Below are 23,915 nucleotides of genomic sequence, written 5' to 3' on the forward strand. Positions count from 1 at the left end.
TGGCAGTCATGAATAGAAGGTCTCCTTAGGTGTGGCCCTGATCTTTCTCCCCTATGCCTCCTCTGTCCCTGCTTTTCCCTTGACCTTCTCCTCAGAAGGAGGGCATTAGTGGATCCTCCACAGGCTAGCTGCTCACTCTCTATGTTCGTCTGGACTTCGTTTCCTGTTCTGGTTACATACTAGCTGTCACTCCTTCATGTCAGACATTGGTCTGAGACTTTAGTCTTAGTGAGAGTGACTGGGGTCGTGCTGCGTGGTCCTTTCCCACGTTGCAGTGCTGCATTGCTCTTTTGCCTGTGCTGTTTCAGACTAGCTGACTGGAGATATACAGAGCTATGTGACTATCAGAAACAGATTATTAGTGCGTAACTAAAGAACATTGGTGGCTGGAATGGTGGCTCAGAAGTTAAGAGCATAAAAAACCCTAAAGAATATCATTGACTTTTAAAATGCACATGGTCTTTTATTAACTTTAGAATCGATTTTTTTTCTGTCTTAAAATAATCTGTTTTAGTCATGGTTTCTATTCCTGCACAAACATCATGACCATGAAGCAAGTTGGGGAAGAAAGGGTTTATTCAGCTTACACTTTCCACACTGCTGTTCATCACCAAAGGATGTTAGGACTGGAACTCAAGCAGGTCAGGAAGCAGGAACTGATGCAGAGGCCATGGAGGGATATTACTTACTGGCTTGCTTCCCCCTGGCTTGCTCAGCCTGCTCTCTTATAGAACCCAAGACTACCAGCCAAGAGATGATACCACCCACAATGGGCTGCGCCCTTCCACCTTGATCAGTAATTGAGAAAACGCCTTACAGTTGGGTCTCAGGGAGGCATTTCCTCAAAGGAGGCTCCTTTCTCTGTGATAACTCCAGTTTGTGTCAAGTTGACACACAAAACCAGCCATATACAAATTTACTAGAATTTTGATAGTATTATTATTAATTATTATTATTATTGTTATTATTTACCACCACCATCATCATCATCATCAAGACAGATTGTGTTCGAGTTCTCTAATAGAACAGAACTGGTAGGATAAAATATATCTCCAGTGCCCCCCTCCCCAGGCTGGGATATTTTCAGTTATTTTCTTCATGAAGAAATCTAAGTATATTTATTCCCAAACACATATTTAAGGACCTAAAATAAAATTGTAGCAGTTGAGTTGGGAGGGCCTAGGAGGACCAGCCTATTTCTCCATGGTAGCCCACAGCTCTAGTATTAGCCCCATTAGGTGGCTCGTCTGTTCCTGGGCGCAGAGAGCTTCAGAGCAGCCATTCAGAGGGTGCTTGTCTGCAGGGTGTGGCCAGAGCTCCTCCCCCATGCTGGCTTGTGAGGTCTTTCAGGACATAGCCTCATCCTCCCCCATCCCTGACAGCTCAGCCTGAGCAGAATGGCTCATCCCCTGACTTTCTCCCTGGGGCCTGACAGCATCCCAGATACTCTTAAGGGCCCAGTTGAAGAGTCAGTTCTTGCAAGCCTGGCCATTTCAGCAGGTAACACTGGCCTGCTGTTGGAATCCTTGCTCAGTGAGCACACACCATCACTCAGTACAGTTTTCTTAAGAGAGCCACCCTACCTTCTTTGACACCATAAGAGTGTTCCGTGATTCAAAACCGCCATCCTCCCAGATGCCTTTGCGTCAAGGGGAACCTGAGCAGTTGTAGAGGCTCCCAGTCTTCCCACTAGCCTCCACTGCCACCTGCATCTAACTTCCTGACAGCTGAGAGGAAAAGTGGACACAACTTGTGTCCTAGCTCTGGAGGTAACATGTTGGCTTAGCTCCTCACATCCTGTGTTTATCTGTTGAGGCAGCCATAATAAAATACCGTACACCAGGCTGGAGAGATAGTTCCCTTTGTTGTTCTTCTAGATGACTAGAGTTCAATTCCCAGCACCCACACAGTGGCTCACAGCCACCTGTAACTCCAGTTCCAGGGGCACTCGTGCCCTCTTCTTAATTCCACAGGCTCACACATAGTACACGAACAAACATGTAGGCATACCATTTATACTCATAGAAATAAATATAATTATTTAAAAATCACATTACCAGTGGCTTAAACAACAGAAATGTATTTCTTACAGTTCTTGAGGATATGGAGTTCAAGATTAAGATGCTAGCCAGGTTAATTCTGCCAAGGGCTTTCTTTCTGCCTTTCAGATGGTTTCTTTCTTGCCGTGTTCCTGTAAGAACACCAATTCTGTTGTGAGGAGTCTACTCTTCCCGCCCTATCTAAAATCTCTGACCTCTGATACTAGATTCTATCTCTTTGGATATTAGGATACCGACAACTGAATTTGGGAAAGAGATACAAACATTGTGTTTCAAAGGCTTACAAATAGTCATATGCTAGCCCTGTCCTAGCTGCAAGGATAAGGGAGGCCAAGGGTCTGCTTCTGAGAGACACTCATGCCATTGCAAAAGCTGTAACCCAGAGTTCTGTGAGGATGCCAGAACACCTCCACACCTGCTTGTCATTCATACCTTTTTAAGAGCACATGCCTTTTCTTTTCTCTTTCTTAGGAAGCCCTACCCTGTCCTGAAGCAGGCAGCTGTGTGATGGTTAAACATACAGAAAAGATGGAGGCACTCTAGTCTGAAGAGTGTAGGGCATTTAAATAGTGAGGGAAGCCCTAGGAAGACCCATGAACCAAAGGCCTGACAGACCAGCCACACTGAATGTCCTCACCAGCCTGTCTCCTCAGCCTGGGTATTCACTGCTATAGGCACACTGTATACACTGAGCCAACCAGGACACAACCTAACACTTCACAGCACACAAGAAAGGAATTCTAAAAGGCTGGGGTTGTTGGGGGAAGGAGACAGGTTTTGCTCTTGCAGAAAAAAAAAATTCCCTATTGAAGGAAAATCAGTATTATTTTGTAATGTGCCCGACTTGTGATGTTTCGTTGCTGACCCAAGTTTGGAGGCTCCTGAGTACCTAAGCCCTGATCTATCTACCCCTTCCCCACACACTCTCTCTCTCCTGTGCTGAGTGGCAGCCAGTTCTTCCCTGACCTGAATGTGGGCCATTTGTTCTTACTTCTAAATAAGGAGTGAAGCCCAGGATGACACATTAATCTTTTGTTTTCCTTTTTTATCACCAAGAAAACGGCTGCAGATGGTAAACGGCAGGAGATCATTGTTCTGGATTCCAAGAGGAGCAATGCCATCAACATCGGCCTGACGGTGCTGCCCCCTCCAAGGACAATTAAGATAGCCATTTTGAACTTTGATGAGTATGCCTTAAACAAAGAAGGGATCGAGGTAAGGCAAGTTCTATGAAGAATCGTTAGTGTAGCGAAATGTGCGTTACATTGTTGCATTGAATGTAACTTTGGTGGTTTGCAATCATCTTTACTCAACTGAACTCTGAAAGATATTAATGATTCTTAGATGTTTATTCTGGGCTGGGGCAACAAGTCTTGCTGCCTGTGAAGTTCAGAGATCTTGGCTCATTGATGGGCCTCAACCTTTGGTTCATGGGTCTCCTAGGGCTTCCCTCACTATTTAAATGCCCAACACTCTTCAGATTAGAGTGCTTACCTCAGAATAGAAAAAGATCATCCTGCCTCGGGCTCCTTCCATGTCACATTATGTATACCTAGGAAGACTTATCAATTGTACTCTTTCATTAGGTGCTGAAGGCCACACAAAGGGCATTGTTTTGATCTTACAAAAAGATGTGGTTTGGGGCCAGAGATAAGACTCGCCTACCATGCACAAAGCCCTGGTTTCATCCCTAGGACTAGCAAAAGTGTGTGCGATGGCACTGGCTCGCAGTCTCTGTACTTGGCAAGTGGAGGCAGAAGGATCAGAAGTACAAGATCATCCTCACTTACACATAGGGTTGAGGCCAGCTTGGGCTACATGAGACCTTGTGTTCAAAGGAAAAAAACAAAACAGAGATCTTGTTGTTGTTGTTGTTGTCATATCATCTGGAGAACAGAACAAGTTAGCTGAGGTATTCATGCTTGCTGATCTGTTAGAGAAAGATGAGAGGTAGATTGCCCAGTGGAGAATATTTATCTGTTTATGATTCATATTTAATCTCAAATCTGGCTTTCTACCCTTCCTTAGGTCATTCAGTTTCCAGATAAAAGACATATAACTTTTATATTTATAATAAGCCTTGATAGAATTAGAGCTGAGCAGACACTTGTCTTGTAAGCTGTTAGAATCCACTTCCTCATCAATAACCCTGAATTATAACTTCGTGTGCTCCATCTGGGCTGTTCCTAATTCTAATTGGTCAGCCTTTATAGTCATGTTTTCATAGCTCATCTACCCCATTGCAACTCTCCTCTTTCCATCTCTCCCTCCTGTCCCCTGCCTCTGACCCCAAGCTTGGGACCCCCCCCTCCAAAAAAAATACCAATCTTCTGCCCAGCTATAGGCTATAGGCATATTTACTAGCCAATCCGGGATAATTTGGGGTGTAAGGTTACATGATGTCACTTGGGTCTATGTGCACATTCTTTTGTCCCTGGAAGCAACCAGGCCTTGGGAGTGCAGTATTTGACCTTGCAAATGTATATATAGTAAAAGACCAAACATCAATAATTTCTCACTTTTTTTGTCTAAATAAAAAGGCATTTTCTCTTATAAAAATAAATAACATATAGTAGGAACAGTTAGGAAACAATTATTCTATCTTGATGAGTTTAGAGTTCTGTATCTAAATCAGTTTCTATTCTAATTTCTATCCTAATTTGTAATATTAACATCCTCCTAGTCTTAGAACATCTTTTTTTTTTTTAACATGGCAGTGAACAGAGATTTTATTTAAAAAGCACATGCATTTGAAAAGTACATGAATATAAACAGTTATTTAAATTTGGGAGAATTTGAGACAATAGCGAAGCACTGGAAGTGTTATATGTTTCTAAGGAGTTACATCACATTTACAGGACTGGTAAAGTGGTACAGTCCACATTTAAAGATAAATTGTGCTAATTCTAGTAATCATGTAGTCACACACATATGAACTCACGCACATAAAATACATGATTAACCTTTTAAGGAACAGTAGAATGTTTTTTGTTTTTTTTTTTTAATTTTATTTTATTTTTATTAGGTATTTTTTAGAACATCTTTTTAAATCTTAAACAATTTAAGCTTATAGTAAGATTATGACTATTTAGTCTTTAATCCCATCAGAGACCTGACAAGGAATAAATATTATTCCCAGGAATTGCTGGGATGTAGCTTCCAAAAATTATAGAAATGACAGAGACAGCTGACCATCTGGACAGTCCCTAGTATTCTCTCTAGTGCTGGAGCATCTATCTTCAGTCTTCTGGCCCAGGATATCTGACAGACCTTACAAGAAGCAGTAATATGAAGGGCTTTTTACCTTGTCTTGGCAGAGTTTGGCAATCAACTATTCTGCATCTATTTGCCATTTCTTGATAGCATTTTGTCTGCAGATGAATTTAGGGAATTATTTTGCCCAGTGCCTAGTTTGCCATAATTGAAGCAATTCCATATGGAGCTTATGGTGCTCATCGCCTTCTTACAAGTTTAATGTGGCATTGCCAGGAGTTGACATTCGTTAATGTCAAAAAGATCTTAAATTAACAAAATTATGGTTAAATTCAATATTCCGTGACTCTCTGAGATTTTTTGAAGACCATCTATCTATTCATAGCATATCTGAATTGTCAAACATTGCCTGTCTCCAGCTATTTATTTTCTGTATAAGCCAGGATGTATATTTCTGTGATAATTCAGACTAGTATCTGACAAGACCATGAGTTTGGCTGACTATTAACTTGCACTACTTATCCTAAATGGTTTGTAATAGCAGTTATTAGAAGGATTGCAATTAAACCTATTATTAAAGGAGATGCATAGGCATAATATCTTTATAAGAGTTGAAACATATAAACATATTTTATGTTTTAACAAATTAATCTTAAATTTTGTATCAATATACAAAGATTTATATTAATGAAAACCTTAAATGTGCATCATTAGATAAAATTCAATACCAATGTAACAAAATATGACCTCAATTCTATATCAAAATATAAGGATCTCTACCAATGTAAAATTATGGCTGTAAGATGTTTTTTGGTTTAAGAGTAGATTCAATAATCTACTCCTATTTGTCCCATTTTTTATAATAATATATCTATATTCTACTTTTTCTTCTCTCTCCCTCCTCATTAGTCCCCCACCTCTGACCTCAAGTATGAGAACCTCAAAACCACACTCATCTTCTGCCCAACCATAGGCTGTAGTCATCAGGGATGACTTGAGGAGGGCAAAATTACATAGCATCACTTGGGTCTATGTAGGGATTATCTTGTCCCTGGGGGAAATTAGGCCTTGGCAGTCAATATTAAACATTATAATACAAAGCAAAAGATTAAACCTCAACATTTTTCTAGAAACAATTCCTGTCCCTCTACATGGTCATGTTCTCCTGCTTCTGTGAGATTGTGCCAGATTGTACCAGGTGAAACCTCTTATCATGATGATGGAAAAGGGAGGAACTACTAGACAACCTACAGATTTGCACCCATAGGTAATATTACCTTGAGATATCTGGGTAAGGATGAGGAGTATGGAGACACTGCTTTGTGATACTGGGTGTCCTATTCTATTGGCAAGAAGTTTTCCATATCTAAGGTTTGTTCATCCACAGTCTTGCTTGCATAATTTGAACATGGATGGGACCTGTGAAACTTAACTCTAGAAAGAACACAAGCCTTTGGCAGAGAAGTCCAAAGAGGAAAGCTTGACCACAGTACTAGGTTCTCCTAGGTAGAAGAGAGGGCAGTAAGCATACAGTACGTGCAAGATTTGGAGCGCAGCATGCCAGGTATACCTTTGTGCTTTGGGAAGAAGAGACAGTTGCAAGAAAAACTATCCACTGAAACAAGACCTTGGTTGAACATACACTATCCCTGCCAAGTTCATGTTAATACAGGAGGTGACCTCACTTGAAAAGGCAGTTCTGTTAAAATGGGCCATCAGTCTTCTGACTGGTACTCTTATAAGAGGAGGGACTTTTGGACACATACAGATTACAGTACCACTTGAATCAGAGGTCACACAGATACATTCATGGAATGGAAAGCCATGTGATAGCAGGGGCAGAAATTAAAGGGACATTCCTGTAATCCAAGGGATGCTAACGATCATGTTGAACATCAGAAGCTAAGAGCCAAAGGAATGTTCTCCTCTCCAGCCTTCAAAGAGAAAGCATAGGCCTCCTACCACCTTAATTTTGGACATCATGAGAAAATAAATTTAGGTTGTTTAAAGCCACTTGATTTGAGCAACATTGTTACTACAGCAACAATTGGACATGCAGATAATATGCTAGATCTTGGGGGTACCTACCCCCACACACACTGACCCACAACTAGAAATGTCTTCATACACTGCTAACCTCCCTTAGGGAGTAAAAGCATCCCAGCCAAGAGCTTCTGTTGGAACTACCTCCATATCCAAGGACTGCCTATCGTTCGGCTGTTCTCACATAGCTGTGAAGACCATGGACTAAGCCCTCCTATAGAATGTGCAATGCAGGATGCTCTGAGTGGCATAGAAGATCTACATTCATGTGCTGGGAAGGACCCAGGGCTTGTTCTGGACTCCTGTCATTCAAGAGTTAAAATAAGACGGAGAAGAAAAAGCAATTGTCAACTTACAGCCCTTTGCTAATAAGATTTGTGGTTAATGCCTTCAGCCAGACCTTCTGCTTCCTGGATACACACATTATGTCATGGCATCTCAGCTTCATAGGGCCACTGGAAAGCTCTGTGCTGCAAAATACAATTAGGATGTATTAAATGACATCCTTTGCCATTGCCTAGCAACTCATGGTATGAATCTGGATTTGTCATACAAACCTGAGTAATTAACTCTATTAAGGAAGTGGTTTGCAGAAGAGGATTCATCTGTAGGAAGTTATTTTCGAATCATCTCTAGAGAGCATCAATAATATTTTTCCAGTAAAATGCATGAAATGATCACAAACAGAAATGGGAAAACATACTTTCCCCCCTTTGCTTTTATGATTTTTAGAGTGTAGTCCACTTAAAAGGCAGTATAATACAGTGGTCTTTCATGATGTTTAACGTGGCTCACTTTGGCTGTCAGACCCAGCATTATCCTAGAAGCAGAAATCTACTTTAATCATTTGTGCCATGGTATCATTCTAAAGAGTTTGTATTTCCCAGTGCCTGTCCTTAGTTGGCTTCATGGGTGCTGGACATGGGCAAGTCTTCTCATGGAGCTGGCTTAGGGAACCAAGATGCTCTGAAGATGAAACACAGCTGTTCTGTTTGTAGTGCTTGCATCCACAGATGAGTGTCTGTGGAAGATGGAGCTGCTGCTGTGGCATGAGGGGCAGCCCCTAACAGTTCTCCAGCTCTGCATGGGAAAGCTTCAACAAGTCATTTCATCTGTGCTGGACACAATAATCTCTTGCACCAATGCGCACTCTTCAGAGTGCTCATGAGATGGAAGGAGATACCACCAGGGTCCTTCTGTGGCTTACTTTTTAAGTCGCTGCAGGAAGGTGCATGGACAGAATTCCATTTTCTCACAATAGTGCAACCTTTACAAACTACCCCTGGCCAAGCTTTCCCAAGCCCTTCTGCCACACCCATGTCCCTGTTGTATATTCTTCATCACCATGACTACAGTCTATCAGAATGAACAAGTAAAATCATTATCGCTGTGTCTCATCTGCAGGTAAATGAAATGGCCAAACTCAACCTAGCATTTAGATCCAAAATAAAGGGTACATTTCCATTGTTTTCAGGGGGCAGAATGGTACCTTCTGGTATGAGAACAAGTATAGTTATTGTAGTAATACAGAGACATTATTTAGGGCAGTGGTTCTCAACCTGTGGGTCATGACCCCTGACAAACCTCTATCTTCAAAAAAAATATTTACATTATGGTTCATAATAGTAGCAACATTTCAGTTATGAAATAGCAAGAACAATGATTTTATGGTTGGGGGATTCATCACAACACGAGGAACTGTATTAAAGGGTCATAGCATTAGGAAGGTTGAAAGCCACTGGCCTAGGAAGAAAGTAAAGAAAAATTCAAATTATTACATTTTGGTCTTGTTGGATGTTCCTTTCCCTCTAAAACCAAGTGGTGATTCAAAAAAGAATCATCAAAGAACCTATTAACGTAGCAAGAATCTGACTTAAGCCTTGCCTTCTGTTCGTCTGTATCATTTCTGGTGGAGGAAAGGACCACCAACTCACAGGGGGTGGCTCTGACATCCTGTCCCACTGTCCTATCGCCTTTCTTATTGACAGTGATGTAAAGGAAGGAGAAAATAAACTAGCAGATCTTAGGCCCAGAATCCTCAGTGGCAAAGAAATGGTTCCAATCAGAGAAGTAAATAGCAAAGGAGAAATGTTCAGTTCCTTCAAGGGGACAAAGCAACAAAGCGTGCAGGAACATGTCTCCTGGAGGTTAGAAAGGTGCTGGCAAGCTTTTGTTTGGAAATTCCTGTTGTGCCTAGAACAATTTAAGCATTATGAAAATTAGAGTGTGCTTCCCCCCTCTAAGGATTTTGAGTCCAATGGTAGATGTTTTCAGAGTGTTATCTGTTTGAAATGTTTGGATTTTTTTTTAAATCCACTGACTTTGTGGACAGTGTGACCTCCAGAATTCCAACTGAATCTCTCCTGATATTCCAATTCTGCCCACGTAGTCTCATCCTGGAGCCATGCTGAATAACAACCTCTGCTCTATAGCATCTTGAGGACTGTTTCATTTTGGTGATGTACCACAATGTGTTTACCTATTTATCCACTAAAAGCTTTAACTCGACACAGATTGGGCCTATTACAAATAAAGCAACTGCAAGTATTTTAATAGTTTCCAGTGAATATGTTTTCACTTTCCTAGAGTACATACCCAGGAATGGAATGGCAAGGTCATAGGGCAACCTCTTTGCTGATAAGTTACAGCTTATGTTTTCATTCTTGTTACAGTGAAAAAAAAATAACTAGGCTATAGTTTAACCTTATCAGCTGCGGCTTGTGGAAATATTTTGCCTACCATGGGTCACAAAGGTTTTCTCTTGTTTCTTTCCAAAATTTTTATGGTATTCCATTTTACTTTTAAAATCGTGATCCATTTTGAGTTTCTTTATGAATAGAGGAGAATTAAGTTGAGGGTTTTTGTTCTGTTTTTTTTTGTGTGTGTGTTTTTTTTTTTAATATGGAATCTAGTTGTTTCAAGACCACTTGTTGTAAACTGAATCCTTTCTCTGTTAAATAGTTTTTCACTTTTGTCTAATGGACCATATTTGTATGCCCCGTACTGTTCTGTCCTTCTGCTCTGTTGAAATAAATATTGACATAAATATATGCACAAAGCCTACTTTATTGTTATGTAGTAACAACAAACGAATTTTAAAGTGCTATTTATGATGAAATATACAAGTCATAAATATAATAATATATAGGCTATATATGTTGAAAATTAGAATAATACATGTAATCTATAAATTTAACTCAGTTCCAACTAAAAGTCCAAAACGGTTTTGTATAGAGACAAACAAGCTGGTTCTAGAAGCTGTATAGTAAGGAAGAAGAAATGGAAAAACCTTGGTGAATTGTAAAAGGTGATCTTAGAAGTATCATTCTACCCAAATTGAAGAACTATAGGATCATAGTAATTAGAACAATTATATATATGTATATATATATATATAATCTTACATTTGACTATTGTTTCTACATAGCAATAAAGTAGGTTCTTGTGACTTGGCCATGTATCATGAAACATTATTAAACTCAATTCCGTGATTTCAAAACATTTTTGCTTGTTGTTCATAGTTATTTAGGTAGACTATCATAGCCTTTATGAACAATTCTACCTTTTTCTTGTCTTCTCTGTCTCTGTCTCTGTCTCTTTCTCTGTCTCTGTCTCTGTCTATCTCTATCTCTCTCTTATGTGTATGTGTGGAAGGGAGGAAAGGGTTTTCATGCAGAATTAAAATAGAAATGATAAGGACAGACTAATTTTTTTTTCTGTTTTAAAAATATAATGAATTAGGCATTTGAACCAGTAAGAATCAATCAGAGTCTAGCATCCACTGTCTTCTTCACATTCAATAGTTGGTTTTTCCAGAGGCAAATAGAAATAGGAAGCTATACTTTTCCATCACTGAGCAGTGTGTACACAACTATGAGGTTTGCCTCAGTCAGATCTGTGTTTGATACTGCAGCATTGCTTCTCAATGAGTTTTGGTTAAAATTTACAATTAATACATAAAGGCCGACATGACTTAGTCATGAATGTTTCATTTTTTGCAATCCGTTTATGAGATGTGCCACAAAGCACATGTTCTCAACACACCACTGTATCTGCTAGGGAGCAGGAAGCGATTCTCCAATATTCTGTCTTCTTCTTCTCACTTATCATCTGCTCTCCTTGCCTGAAACACCCTTTATGTACAAGGCCTAGAAGTCCTGGAGCAGGATATTTAAAGTTTACTGGTGATAATAACATAACACCTTGCATATTAATAAAAACAAAATGATGTTAACCTCCTGCTTGGAAAATTCTAACAGAAATTTGAAAATATTGAATGAGCAGAGTCCATTACTAACAAAGAATTGCTATATCACCCTATCTTTCTAGAAAATTCTGACCATGATTCCAACTGAAGAGGAGAAGCAGAAAATCCAGGAGGCTCAGCTGGCTAACCCGGAAGTGCCGTTGGGCAGTGCAGAGCAGTTCCTTCTCACACTCTCTTCCATCAGTGAGCTCTCGGCTCGGCTCCACCTGTGGGCATTCAAAATGGATTATGAAACCACAGAAAAGGTAGGCAGGTTGGAGGGGCATCCCACATGCCCGCGCTTCCCAGTGGTCTTTACAGTTGGTAAATACTAAGCTTGCGAAGCCTTGTCCTTGACACGGAGTTTGGAGGGTAAGCTGCTGGTCATTGTGTTATAGCTCACACTGGGTGGTGGGCATTGCATCTGTGGTAGCTGGCGAGCTCCTTGCTGATACCAGCCTCAGATTCCTGGCTGTAGGGAGCAAACAAATGACTTTTTTGTGATCAAAATTTTTCATGGTAGAAACTATAAAAAAGCACAAAGTGGGGGAAATCTATCATGTTCCACTTGTTGATAATAATCCCAACTTGGCACCGGTCATGGTTGGCAGCTTCATGGGTACCTTTGAGAAAAAGGTAGTAGCTACTTTTCTTATTGTGTGGCCAAATGTCTGTGGAAGAAACTACATATGGGAGGAGGGTTTTGTTCAGGGCTCATGATTTCAGAGGGAGAAGTCTTTCAGGAAGAGGAGAGTCATGGTGGTGAGAGGGACAGCACCATCCATGGCAGCAGCAGCTTAAGGCAACAGGCAGAAAACCAAATCATATGAGAACTAAAAAGCCAGACATAGTAGTGTGTGTCTGTACTCTCACTGCTCCTTTAAGACAGGTATAAATTCATATACAGAGACACATGTGCATACACACACACACACACACACACACACAGAGAGAGAGAGAGAGAGAGAGGTTGGGGGAGGATTTAGATGGAAAAGGTACTTTTCTTATTGTGTGGCTATTTTGGTAACTTCCTGAGTCTCCCTCTTAGCGGTAGTACTTTGATTTAGAAGAAGATACTACTCAACAGGTCAGTGGACATGCTCTTGTAGGCTGAATATGGGCCAGCGGAAATTAGATGGTGAGCCGGAGGGGCTTAGGACCAGAGAAGATGAAGGCTGGAGCTGGGAGGAGTTAACATGGGGCTGGACTGGATATATTCTACAATAGTAGGTTTGGGAGGTTTGAGGGGAAATTTCAGGATGAGCATTTCTAATACAAAAATCTGAAACCTGTGGATGGTCAAAATAATACCGTAGTGAAAATTTCATACCTGACCTCATGCGACAGGACAAAATGAAGCAAGAGTATACTAAAAGTATTTTAAAATATTGCCTGAACTTACCTTCTGGCTTGGTTGCAATGAGTGTGTTATGATGCCTGGGTGAGTTTTTTCCTTATGCTTAGATCCCATCTCTGGGGTGTCTTATTAGCTATATTCAAATGTTTCAAAATATGAAACACATCTGAGCCCCATGTATTTTGAATAAGGGATTTTATTTGACCCATTCTACATCTGAACTCATGGAATCAAGCAGAAATGAGACTGCAGGGTGACTGCTGCAACTCAGTTGTGAATCATCTGGCATGCTTACGTGATTCTAGCAGAGTAAGATGATGCTGGAGAAAATGATGTGTGACTAGCTGTGGTTGAGGACTGGCAAGGCAGGGCTGCTGGAGAGAGTAAGGTTGAAGCCCTGGTATGGGGTGCCAGGCCAGTGAAAAACTTCCCATGTCAAGGCCAATGAGGCTGCAGGACAGGTTAAGTGTCTGGGGGGGGGGGGGGCGACAGAAACAAGAACTGTGGCTTTCATATGTGTCCAATCCAAATAAAACCCACAGGCTTCCTGTTTTCCTAGATAGCAATAATATTCCTTAAGACCAATTCTTAAATGTAGTTAAAATCTGGAGCTGTTTGTATGTGGGTATGTGTGTTTGTGTGTGTGTGTTAATATGGTTCTTGAGTGTAAACTTTGTACATAACAATGCCATGTCACAATGTCAAAAGATCGAACATACCTATTTGAGTAACTCAGGCTAAGAGGTGACCCTCATGGAGTGCCAGAGGAAACAGGAGGGGATTGAGGTGGTCCACAGACTGTGAGGACACAGTGTGTACTGTCATCTGCCTGCAAAGAAGAAAGACAAAGAGGATCCTGCACTGGTAGTGCTGAGGGGTCAAGGAAAGAGAGATGGCCTTGGAAGTCAGCATGGCTGTGGGGGAGACTGACAGGAATGACTGACATCCTGCCTGACCAAGGAAGAGAGAGCAAGCAGTCTTCACTCCAGCACTAGCTTCCCATAGCCTTCACTGTGGTGTCTGCGGGTAGACCTACCCCTCAGCCCCCTCTGGTACCTTTCAGGACTCTTCATATCTAGGACCAAATGCCTGTCACACCAGCTTGTCCTATGCTAGGGACTATTGCTTACTGGAATACCTTTAGACTACACAAACCTGGAAAAGAACAAAACAGGCCAAAATTCTTACTCATCTCCCTCTTTCTTTTTATCTGAAAGGAAGTGGCCGAACCACTTTTGGACCTGAAGGAAGGAATAGACCAGTTGGAGAACAATAAGACTCTGGGCTTCATCCTGTCTACTCTCCTTGCCATTGGGAACTTTCTAAATGGAACTAATGTAAGACTTTCCAGTCCTCACTCCCTGGCAGCCTTTATCACAAAGCCTCTGCCGTCGCATACTGATGGAGCTGTACCTTCCATTCTCTGAAGCACAGTGGAACAAGCAGCTTTTATGTCTTGCTGAAAAATTCAAAGCTTTCTGTCCTTGAACTATCAGGGGCCATTCATTTGAATATGAACTCTTCTATAAGAAAGCTTGAAAATATGTTTAGGCTTTATAAAGAACAGCTCTAAAACATTAACCTCAGAGGATTTTCATCCAGAGAGATTATATTTCCCTTTAAGCTTCTCACTCAAATATTTAGGCTTATATACATAAATTTTAAGATTCAGTTTGTTTTTAACTGTCTGTGTATATGAGCATACACACATGGTGTGGGTTCCCATGGAAACTAGAGGTTTTGGATACCTTGGAGCTAGAGTTATCAGCCAAGTTGTGAGCCATCCAATATAGGTGCTGTGATGCAAGTGATCCTCTGCAGAGATGTATGCCACCTTAACTACCAAGCCATTTTTCCAGGCCTGATACTGTTTTTAAAAAAGCAGACAGCAAGTAGCTGCTGAAGGTCTGACTTTGGCCAGAACATTGATATTCAGTAATGGTCAGAGGAAAAAGAAACGGTTACTGTGCAGATGTCAAAGGCCTGTGAGAGCCCTGGGAGGTGGCTCAGGGATGTGGCGAGGGTGACTGCTCCAGTTTGAGCAGCAGCAGCAGCAGCAGCAGCAGCAAGAGTGTATGGTCCACCAGACTTGGAGAAACTAAACACTGGGCTACTGTAGACAGACACTGAACCAGTTGAAAGAGCCTGGGTAATACTTGTTTTTCTCATGTCACCAAACAGGCCAAAGCATTTGAGTTAAGCTACCTCGAGAAGGTTCCAGAAGTCAAAGATACAGTGCACAAGCAGTCTCTTCTCCACCACGTGTGCACCATGGTAGTGGAAAACTTTCCGGACAGCTCGGATCTGTACTCAGAGATTGGGGCCATCACTAGGTCAGCCAAGGTACGTCCATGGACTTGGAAAGTCTGGCCTCATGGGCCTCACTGTTGGGTCTTCTGCGTCATCACAGAGGCATGCAGCCTCTGGTAGTGCGCCATTCGGTGCTCGCCATTCGGTGCTGCCTATACCGCCTGCTCTGGGGTCGACAATTATGACTCATTTCATGCCATTTCTGAACTTTTAAGATCTTTTTCCTATCTCTGGTCCTTGGTTAGATTCTTTCCTACTGAGGTCTGAGGGGCAGGCCTGTCCTATGATCCTTATTCCTGTGTTCACTGGGGAGAGTGTTACCTTCCAGACTACCATCTCCAATATTGCAAACCTTCAGCCTGATTTTGGTAGGCAAGCCAAAAGATACTATCTGACTCCTTCTGGAATTCCATAGTACTGAGGGTGAGATCTGGAATTAGAAACTCAAGTATGCCTGGCTCCAGTGCTCAGAGATTGGCCGTTCCAATGATCTTACACACAGGGGACATTTTTATAGGGCTATAAACAGGATATGGCCTTGGACCCTCAGCTGTAGGCTCTTAAAGTGCAGAATTAATATCTTTGTTAGCATATGGCTGGTTAGGGATGAGACCATTGCAGTATGTGGTCACGTAGCTGCTTGCAAGGTAGGGGGACCACTGAGTCAGAACAACATCCAGAGAAACCCAAATATAACAGAATTGGGAAAAATGAAGTTATGGGTGTGTTGGAAGCTTATGGGGGTGGGGTGGGGTGGGCAGGAATCTCTACAGGGCACAGAAGCCAAGCCTCTGTGGGAAACCTTCTGGAAATACAGTGGGCATGGCAGTGTGAATGGGAAGTATTAGGATACACTGGAGTTGAACAACGAGGTGTGGCTGGAGAGCAGAGTGGCCAAGAGGTGGAGTCGGAGCTACAGAAGTGTCCTTGAGGGAGATCTCTTCCCCGCCACCCATTGGACTAGCATGTGACCAGGTAGCTGGGAGTCTCTTTCAGCTTCCATAGGAGTTACAGTCTGGCAGTCACCAGGTATACCAAGCCATGTCCCTCAGTTGACTTCATGGTATACCTGCCTTGAGACACAGTTGTAGCTAATGGTTTTTTAGTCCTGAGAAGAACTCACAGAAGATTTTTCAGCATACATTCTTCTAATTGTAATGCTCTTAACTAACCATTAAGACATTTCTCCAGGTCCCATCAAATGTATTTTTTTTTCCTGGACCAACTAACCCCTTGCGTTACTTTAGAAAGCATCAGATGGGGCTACTCCGGTCATTCCAAACTCTTTGCACTTCCTAGAACACTTGTTTATGCTGCATCTCCTGTGCATGTGTAGCTTGCATGAACTCTCAGGATCTCGTGTCTCTCCACCTCCATCCACACCCAGGCCTTGAGGATACTGTAGAGCTTAGTCTATAGGAGGCGACCCTTGCTGACGTGGATTCACTTCCCTCCTGCACTTGTCTTTGTGTATGTACTGTGCTATCTTAGACTTCTGTGCATTTAATCCCTGTGAATGGGGAGTGTGGCCATAGCTACTCCATAAGTATTGAATGCATATATGAATGACAATGAAAACATGACCCAATCATTTTTCACATAAAATGTCAATTTCAGTGAAGAGAAGTCAGCTGTCTTGGCTGGGTGAGCATAGCAGAGCCTCCGGTGACTGGGGAAGTTCCTTAGTCTTTTGTAAAATATTGGCCGCCAAGAACAAGAGGACCCCGGGAAGGTTTATGAGACTTCTGCTAAGCTCATCTTGTACCAGGTTCCTCCACTTCATGCTTGAATTTACAGTTCTCAAATATTCTCAGAACGTTTCTTCCCAAACAAGGCAAGCAAAGGGGACTCTTGTTTGAGTTCACTTGGAGAACAGTTTCATCACTAAATAGGTTGATGTGGAGACAATGGAAAATACACATGTGACTCGTTTTTTAGGCCGCAAATATGCTTATATTTGGTTTTGATGCTTGCTTCCGGCCAGAGGCACTTGGGCTCCCGGTTCGGGCTGCAGTCCACCTGTCTTACTCCCTTGCTCTGTTCTCCCCCCTGATTTTCAGGTTGACTTTGATCAACTTCAGGATAATTTATGTCAGATGGAGAGACGCTGCAAAGCTTCATGGGACCACCTCAAGGCGATTGCAAAACACGAGATGAAGCCTGTTTTGAAACAGCGGATGTCAGAGTTCCTAAAAGACTGTGCAGAGCGAATTATAATTTTAAAGATCGTCCATCGGAGGATAATTAACAGGTACAAGCGCTGAAGAGCTTATGGAAAATTAAAAGGATTTCCTACACAAGGATCAGGAGGCTTAATTACAAAAATGTTACTGTGTATTCTAGGCACACAGTAGGTCCTCCCACAGCACTGATGTCTAGATACCTATGTATGCAAAACAGTGCCATTGGGTCTTAATTGGAAGGAATTCTGGGAATAAATTAATGCAAAATTCCCCCTTGACCCAAGAATTGCTTTTGTAAGCTCCCTGGCAAATTGCTTCTTTTCTGCAGCTGCTGGAGTCATCTCATCTACAAAGTGCCCACCCTCTGTGCAGTTGCTCTCCCTGTTAGAAGGATTATCTTAATTCTGGTCTATACACAGCCATCTGAGGACCCTCTGGTGTGTTCTCCAGCTGCCCTCCAGCACTTGCCCCTGAGTGGGGGCTGGGCCCTGCCACCATAGGGGCTCTCTTCTGAGTCAGCCTTCCTCAGAGTCCCAGGGTCTAGGCAGCTTCGGGAGGCCTGCTTCACTTGCAAGGAGGCTGGCTCAGGTCTAGTGGGCCTAGTGTGGCTCTGAGCCTGTCTGTACCACTTCCTTTTATACCAGGCATAGAGTCCAGGTCTTCCAACCTTCCAGGAACGGCTGAGCCACTCTTCCCCCACATCCTTTGGTGCTTTACCACAGCACAGGGATTAGGAAGATCTCTGGCCCTCCCTCTTTTTCTTCTTTATTCAGCGTCTCCTTTTATCATTCTGAAGCGCATGTAGGACTTTCTAAAACCTGGTGTTTGTACCTTCCCATAGCTCACCCCTTCTTGTGTCATTTCCTGCTTTGAGGAACATACTTCCTCCTTGGGCTCTGTGTGATGTATGTACATAGTACTTGTGAGTGTCGAGTCAGAGGTCAAGGTCAGATATCATCGGCAGTTGCTCTTCCCAGAGCCTCTCACTGAACCTAGAGCTCACTGATTGAACTTGAGGAGCCAACAAGCCTCAGAGATTCTCCTGGGTTTGTTGCCCCAGTGCTGGTATTCCGACCACACACTTCTATGCCTGGTTTTTCCTTTGGGTGCTGGGACTCTGAACTCACTGAAGGTCACATGGTAATATACTTTTACCGATTATAAGGTATAAGGCCCTAATTTAAGCTGCTGCTGCTGCTGCTGCTGCTGCTTCTTCTTCTTCTTCTTCTTCTTCTTCTTCTTCTTCTTCTTCTTCTTCTTCTTCTTCTTCTTCTTCTTCTTCTTCTTCTTCTTCGTCTTCTTCGTCTTCTTCTTCTTCTTCTTCTTCAGCAAGTACTTTACCTACTGAGTGATCTCCACGACTCCTCTTTCGTAGCCTTGATGGCAACTAGTGAGAAAAGGTAGGGGATATAAAGTGCTGGGCAGGACAGCAATTTTGGGAAAAAAATAGTATTTGTAGGTTGATGGCTTACCCATTGATCAGGACTTTTGAAATTAGGCTGCTTAACTGTAAATCCCCTGACTCCATTTCAGCCAGCTACATCTGTGTTTCAATCACATTATCTTGCCTTTAGATGGGAGAATTTTAAAAGATATTTTGTCAAGTTTCTTACTCAGGTTATACTATCCCTTTGATATAGTTATTAAAGAGGACATGAGCTGCTTTGACCCTTTATTCTTTTTATTATGCAAGTGGTTACCAACTTTTAAAAAACATGAAAACAAACAGTTTCTATTTGAGATGTTGTTAAAACTAGAGCAAATTCATTAAAGTCTTATAAAGTTGTTGTGCCTGCTTTTGGTAACCATTTTTATCAAGATAGATTAAAAGCTTGTTTCATTGATAAAGCTATTCCTTATGATGTATTTTCTCAAATTGATCCATCCAAGGTGGTCACTTGGATCTAAAACAGTGCTCTGGTGGTAGAGAATGAGCAATTTGGAGGTTTAAATGAAAAAATTTACATTAAAAAAGAGGAGTCAGTAAGGTCATTATTACAAATGATGTTACTGTCTGCGGAGAACAGATTCCTACGTTGATTCTTGCATATGCACAGCTCTTGGAAAGTGACAGGAGATAATATGCACAGGATAGTATGCCACCCTATCCTTGTAATATCTATTTTGCATCTGGTAAGTAATGTCATGCGTCAGTAAGAGCCAGGAAGCTCAGGCTGGAGTAGTACGGGGTGAGCAGTGACAAGAAGGTGTTGCTTTATGTAGGGTGGTCTGGGAAGGCTCTCTGGGGGGTGATGATTTGTCAGACATCTGTGGGATAAAGAGCATGTCCAGCAGCAGCAGAAGCAGCAGCAGCAGCAGCAGCAGCAGAAGCAGCAGCAGCAGAAGCAGCAGCAGCAGCAGCATCTATGCACCAGTATGTGGGCAAAATGTTCTGAGCATAGCAAATGGCTCATACTGGATACCTCGCCAGTCCTATGGCTCTTTGCTCTTTGGCCTCTGTGTCCTTTTAGGATTCTTTACAGACTACACAGGGGCCTTATTCCATCCTGAAGAATGATAGCCAGCGGTCCAAGGTGGTTGGAATCGTGACAAGTTGGCAGAGAGTGGAGCTGGCCGTGTGGTGCTTGTGTGCATATGTATGCAATTTAGGCGTTCATCTGTAGGTGAACATTGGGTTCTTAGTTTTTGGCTGTCAAAAGTGATCCCGCTGTGAACATTTGTGTAGATGTTTTTGTATGTACACACATTTTCTTGTCTGAGTGTATGCACAAGAGGAAAACTGCTAAGCCATGTAGGTCTGTCTTTAACTTTCTGAAGAACTTTGTCACAGGCTTTCCATAGCAGTTGGCCCTCACATGTTCCTACCACTGCTGACGGAGAATCACAGTTTCTCCAAGTCCTTGCCAATACTCGACTATGTTTTGGAGAGAGCCCTCAGTGTGCGTGAGGCAGTATAGCATCTGTTGTTTCAACCTTCATTTCCCTCTTGACTAACAATTGGAACAGGTTTTAATGTACTTCTTGGCTATTTGTGTATCTTTTTATAAAATAAGAAATGTCTGTTCAAACCCTCTAGCTGTCCGTTTCTCAGCCACGAGATTTCTCTGTATATCCTGGGCAGGGTGCCTTACCACATGTGTGACTTGCAGACACTTTCTCCCATTCTAAAAGCTGTGCTTTCACTGTTGGTAAAGTCCTTTGAAACACAAAAGGTTTTCATTGTGGTGCAGTTCAGTTCATTCTTTTCTACTGGTTGCTTATGTTTTTGGTGTTATATCTAAAAATGCATCTAATCCAAAGTCATGGAAATTTGTACCTTGCTTTCCTCTGAGGGCTTTCTTTCTTGCTGTTTGGTTTGCTTGTTTATTTGTTTGTTTTAGCATTTTATCCCCCTTTGCTTTAAAAACAGCTTACATGTTTTACTCTGCTATGTTTTACAAAAGGAAAGCAAAGTGTCCTTCACTGAAAAGCAAATTTCATCCATATCAAAACTGTACAAATCAAAGTGATCAAGGCCACAAGGTTTTGTCAATAGCTAATGGTGTCATTTATGTAATACTCTTTGTTCTACAAAAAAAAAAAAAAAAAAAAAAAAGTCCCGTATTTTCTACTGTCTTATTTCTTGCTTCCTGGTACCTAAAATCTGTGTGCTTTACAAAGCACAAAGCAAATAGGCTCTAAGGACTTCGTCTGTGGAAGTGTCTTGCGTGGAGGCTCGGATTGCCTTGCTCTCGGTTTCTCTGCCTCAGCAAGCAGGAGTCGCCAGGTCCAGCTTAGCAGCTTTTAATTTAGAAACATAGGAAATTGTATCCAACTTATTTGACATGTCTTAGTTCAATTAAGATTGTATATTTAGTACTGCAAGAAAATGTTTCAAGATACTTGGAAGCATCTATTTAGAAGCCAAATACTTTATAAGCATCTATTTAGAACCCATTTTTAAAATATACCATCCGTACACATTCAGTTACTCAAGAGCTAAGTGAGGGATTTCAAACACCTGTCTCTTCCCATACAGTTCTTATATAATCTAGAAATTGTGCTGTGTCTCCCTTAAGATGTAACTTGGTCATTTTCCTGCAAAGTTTGGCAGATCCATTTACAAATGTAAAGACAAGTAAGAAAATAGTCATAAATCTTCCACCAGACTTAGCATCATTTCAACAGGTGAGAATGGGAAGTAAACTTGAATTTTGCTTCATCTTTACCCGAGAAGATGCTTCAACTTAACAGGCCCAGGAATGAATAGTGTCTCCTGCAGAAAGCCTAGCTCAGGGATTTCTTAGAGAAAAGTTCTACACAAGTAATTATTGTCATCTCTGTCTTTTGTGTGCAGATTTCACTCATTTTTACTGTTTATGGGCCATCCCCCTTATGCAATTCGAGAGGTGAACATCAACAAGTTCTGCAGGATCATCAGTGAGTTTGCCCTGGAGTATCGCACGACCAGGGAAAGGGTTCTACAGCAGAAACAGAAGCGGGCCAACCACAGAGAGAGAAACAAGACCAGAGGGAAGATGATCACTGACGTAAGTTTCCTGGACTCAGGTGCTTCATGCTATGGTTTTTGAAAGTAAATCAAATCATAAGTAGGTCTACAATTTTGGAAGTATATGTTGTTTTCTTCTTCCTGTTTGTGAACAGCAACACAGAAAAGCTTCCTCTTCTACAAATCGCTCTCAGTCCCCTCTTCTGCCACGCCTGTGGAAATCTGTTGTGTAACACAGGAGTACCAGGACAGTGAAAATTAAGACGGGGTGCTTGGAGACATCTTAGTTGATCCTGAGGACAGTTGACATTGCTGAGGGGTGTGTGTGTGCATAGCAGGTAATACCACCTAGCATAGAAAGGCAGGTGCATTTACTGGACATTAAAGCAGAATTTTCATTCTCCTAACAGTGTCATGTGTCAGTTAGCCAGTTGGACCACTCAGTTTGAGAAGGTGAAATGACAAACTGATGTCATTCCTCTAAGACGTAACCTGGTGGTCACATAATTTGAGTCACAGAGTGTTGGGGTTGGAAGATATCCCAGAGGACATTAAGTCTAGCAGAAGTTTCTCCACAGCACCTGAGGTTATCTTCAACAGTTATCTCCCCACATTGCTGGCTCTCTACCTTTCCTCTCACCCATGAGCCTACCTAGGTACTATATCACAGCCAGGGAAAGGATTGTGAAGCAGAAAAAATGGGCAGGCTAACTACAGATGTTGTATGGATGTGGCATGTTCCATAAATGGAGCCAATGTAGACTGGCAAAGGTGCCCAGTGCATGCTTTCTTTCCAATGTGCCTGTGTGTAACATGAAAGTGAGATGCCTCCCTCATGAGTTATTACCAGTAAGCTACAAGTCTCTTTTTGGAAAAAAATATGAAGATATTTTCTTAGAGTCCCCCTTTTCTGGGAATCTTCCTTTCTTTACTTACTTGCCTAGGCATGGATGGAACAGGGAGTTGGAGCCATTAGATCCTATCTGGAACGTGTTGGAGAGAGCCCCAGTGTGATTTTTTTTTCATTGTTTTCATTAGTGTCTGTGACCTTTCTCCATTGGTGCAAGAGCTCGGTGTCCTGGGCTTCCCAAGAAGGGGACAGGGAGGAGTAAAGGGTTAAGCCATCAGAACTTCCAGCGCTTAAGCCTCAGCTGAACTCAAGTCAGGCAGATGTCTCTGCAGAGGAAAGAAATCAATTAAGCCCTTCTGGAGGCTGCCATCTGTGGCCAGGGGAGTGTTAATAGTCAGGCAAAGGAGGGAATGTGGTTACTCTGAGTAAGCATTCCTGAGGCCTCTGACTTCCTGCGGATGCCCAGATGCTCTGACTACAGATGCTTTGTACTTAAAAGGCAGTTCTGAGAGGAGCCATAGACTATCTGTCCCCTATCACCCACTCACTCCCAAACCTCTTGCTTCCTTGGGTGCTGCTTGACTGTCTCCTGGAAGAAGCCTGTTCTGTAGCCCTTCACAACTCTGAATGTTTGTGCTATCAGCCAGGCTATTCCAGCTTTTAAAACCTAGTTCCCTTAGATCTTTGGGTTTCTGGAGTATTCAGAAAGCAAATTGGAGCCACTTGGGCAAGCTCTGACCTACATTTCATTCCAAAGTGTTATTTTTAAAAGTCTTAAAAAGGGATCATTTATTTCTGTGGAAATTAGACATATTGTAAGGCAAACAACACAATTCCAATATGCTTATAGTTAGGAAAACACATTAAAATTTCTTGCCAAATTCCTGAGAATTTTTTTTTTTTAAACAGAGCCTACTAAGTTTTAAATTTGTCCTTCTTTGAGAACATTTGGCTCTGGAGAGGTAATGTTTCTAGAGTGTGGTTCAAAAGTATTTAAATTTCTATTAAAATCTGGACTGTACAGATTTCTTCAATGATGTTAGCTTTTAGACTAGTCCATAGTAGCAGAGGTCAAGGTAGTATTTGTGTGGAAAGCCTGCCACCTTCTGGCATATTAGAATATTGCTACTAGAGCCCGACAGTCTTGGATTTGCCCAACTCTGAGAAAGGCTTGCTGTATGCCCATTACTAGGGTGCCTGGAC

The 23,915-nt window shown here is 41.9% G+C and overlaps 1 protein-coding gene across 6 annotated transcripts in view; it reads left to right on the top strand.

The window, feature by feature from the left end:
* Positions 1-23,915, top strand: part of Fhod3 (formin homology 2 domain containing 3) — a 425,120-nt gene that overhangs the window by 390,022 nt on the left and 11,183 nt on the right. For all 6 annotated transcript variants that reach the window (XM_006525826.4, XM_006525828.4, XM_006525830.4 and 3 more), the window contains 6 exons: positions 3,117-3,275; positions 11,646-11,828; positions 14,137-14,256; positions 15,101-15,262; positions 17,290-17,480; positions 21,710-21,902. In XM_006525826.4, coding sequence (XP_006525889.1) covers positions 3,117-3,275; positions 11,646-11,828; positions 14,137-14,256; positions 15,101-15,262; positions 17,290-17,480; positions 21,710-21,902 — 1,008 coding nt within the window. The remainder of the gene's footprint in view (positions 1-3,116; positions 3,276-11,645; positions 11,829-14,136; positions 14,257-15,100; positions 15,263-17,289; positions 17,481-21,709; positions 21,903-23,915) is intronic.

This window comes from Mus musculus, chromosome 18 (assembly GCF_000001635.26).
Source record: "Mus musculus strain C57BL/6J chromosome 18, GRCm38.p6 C57BL/6J".
In the NCBI taxonomy this organism is placed as follows: Eukaryota; Metazoa; Chordata; class Mammalia; order Rodentia; family Muridae; genus Mus; species Mus musculus.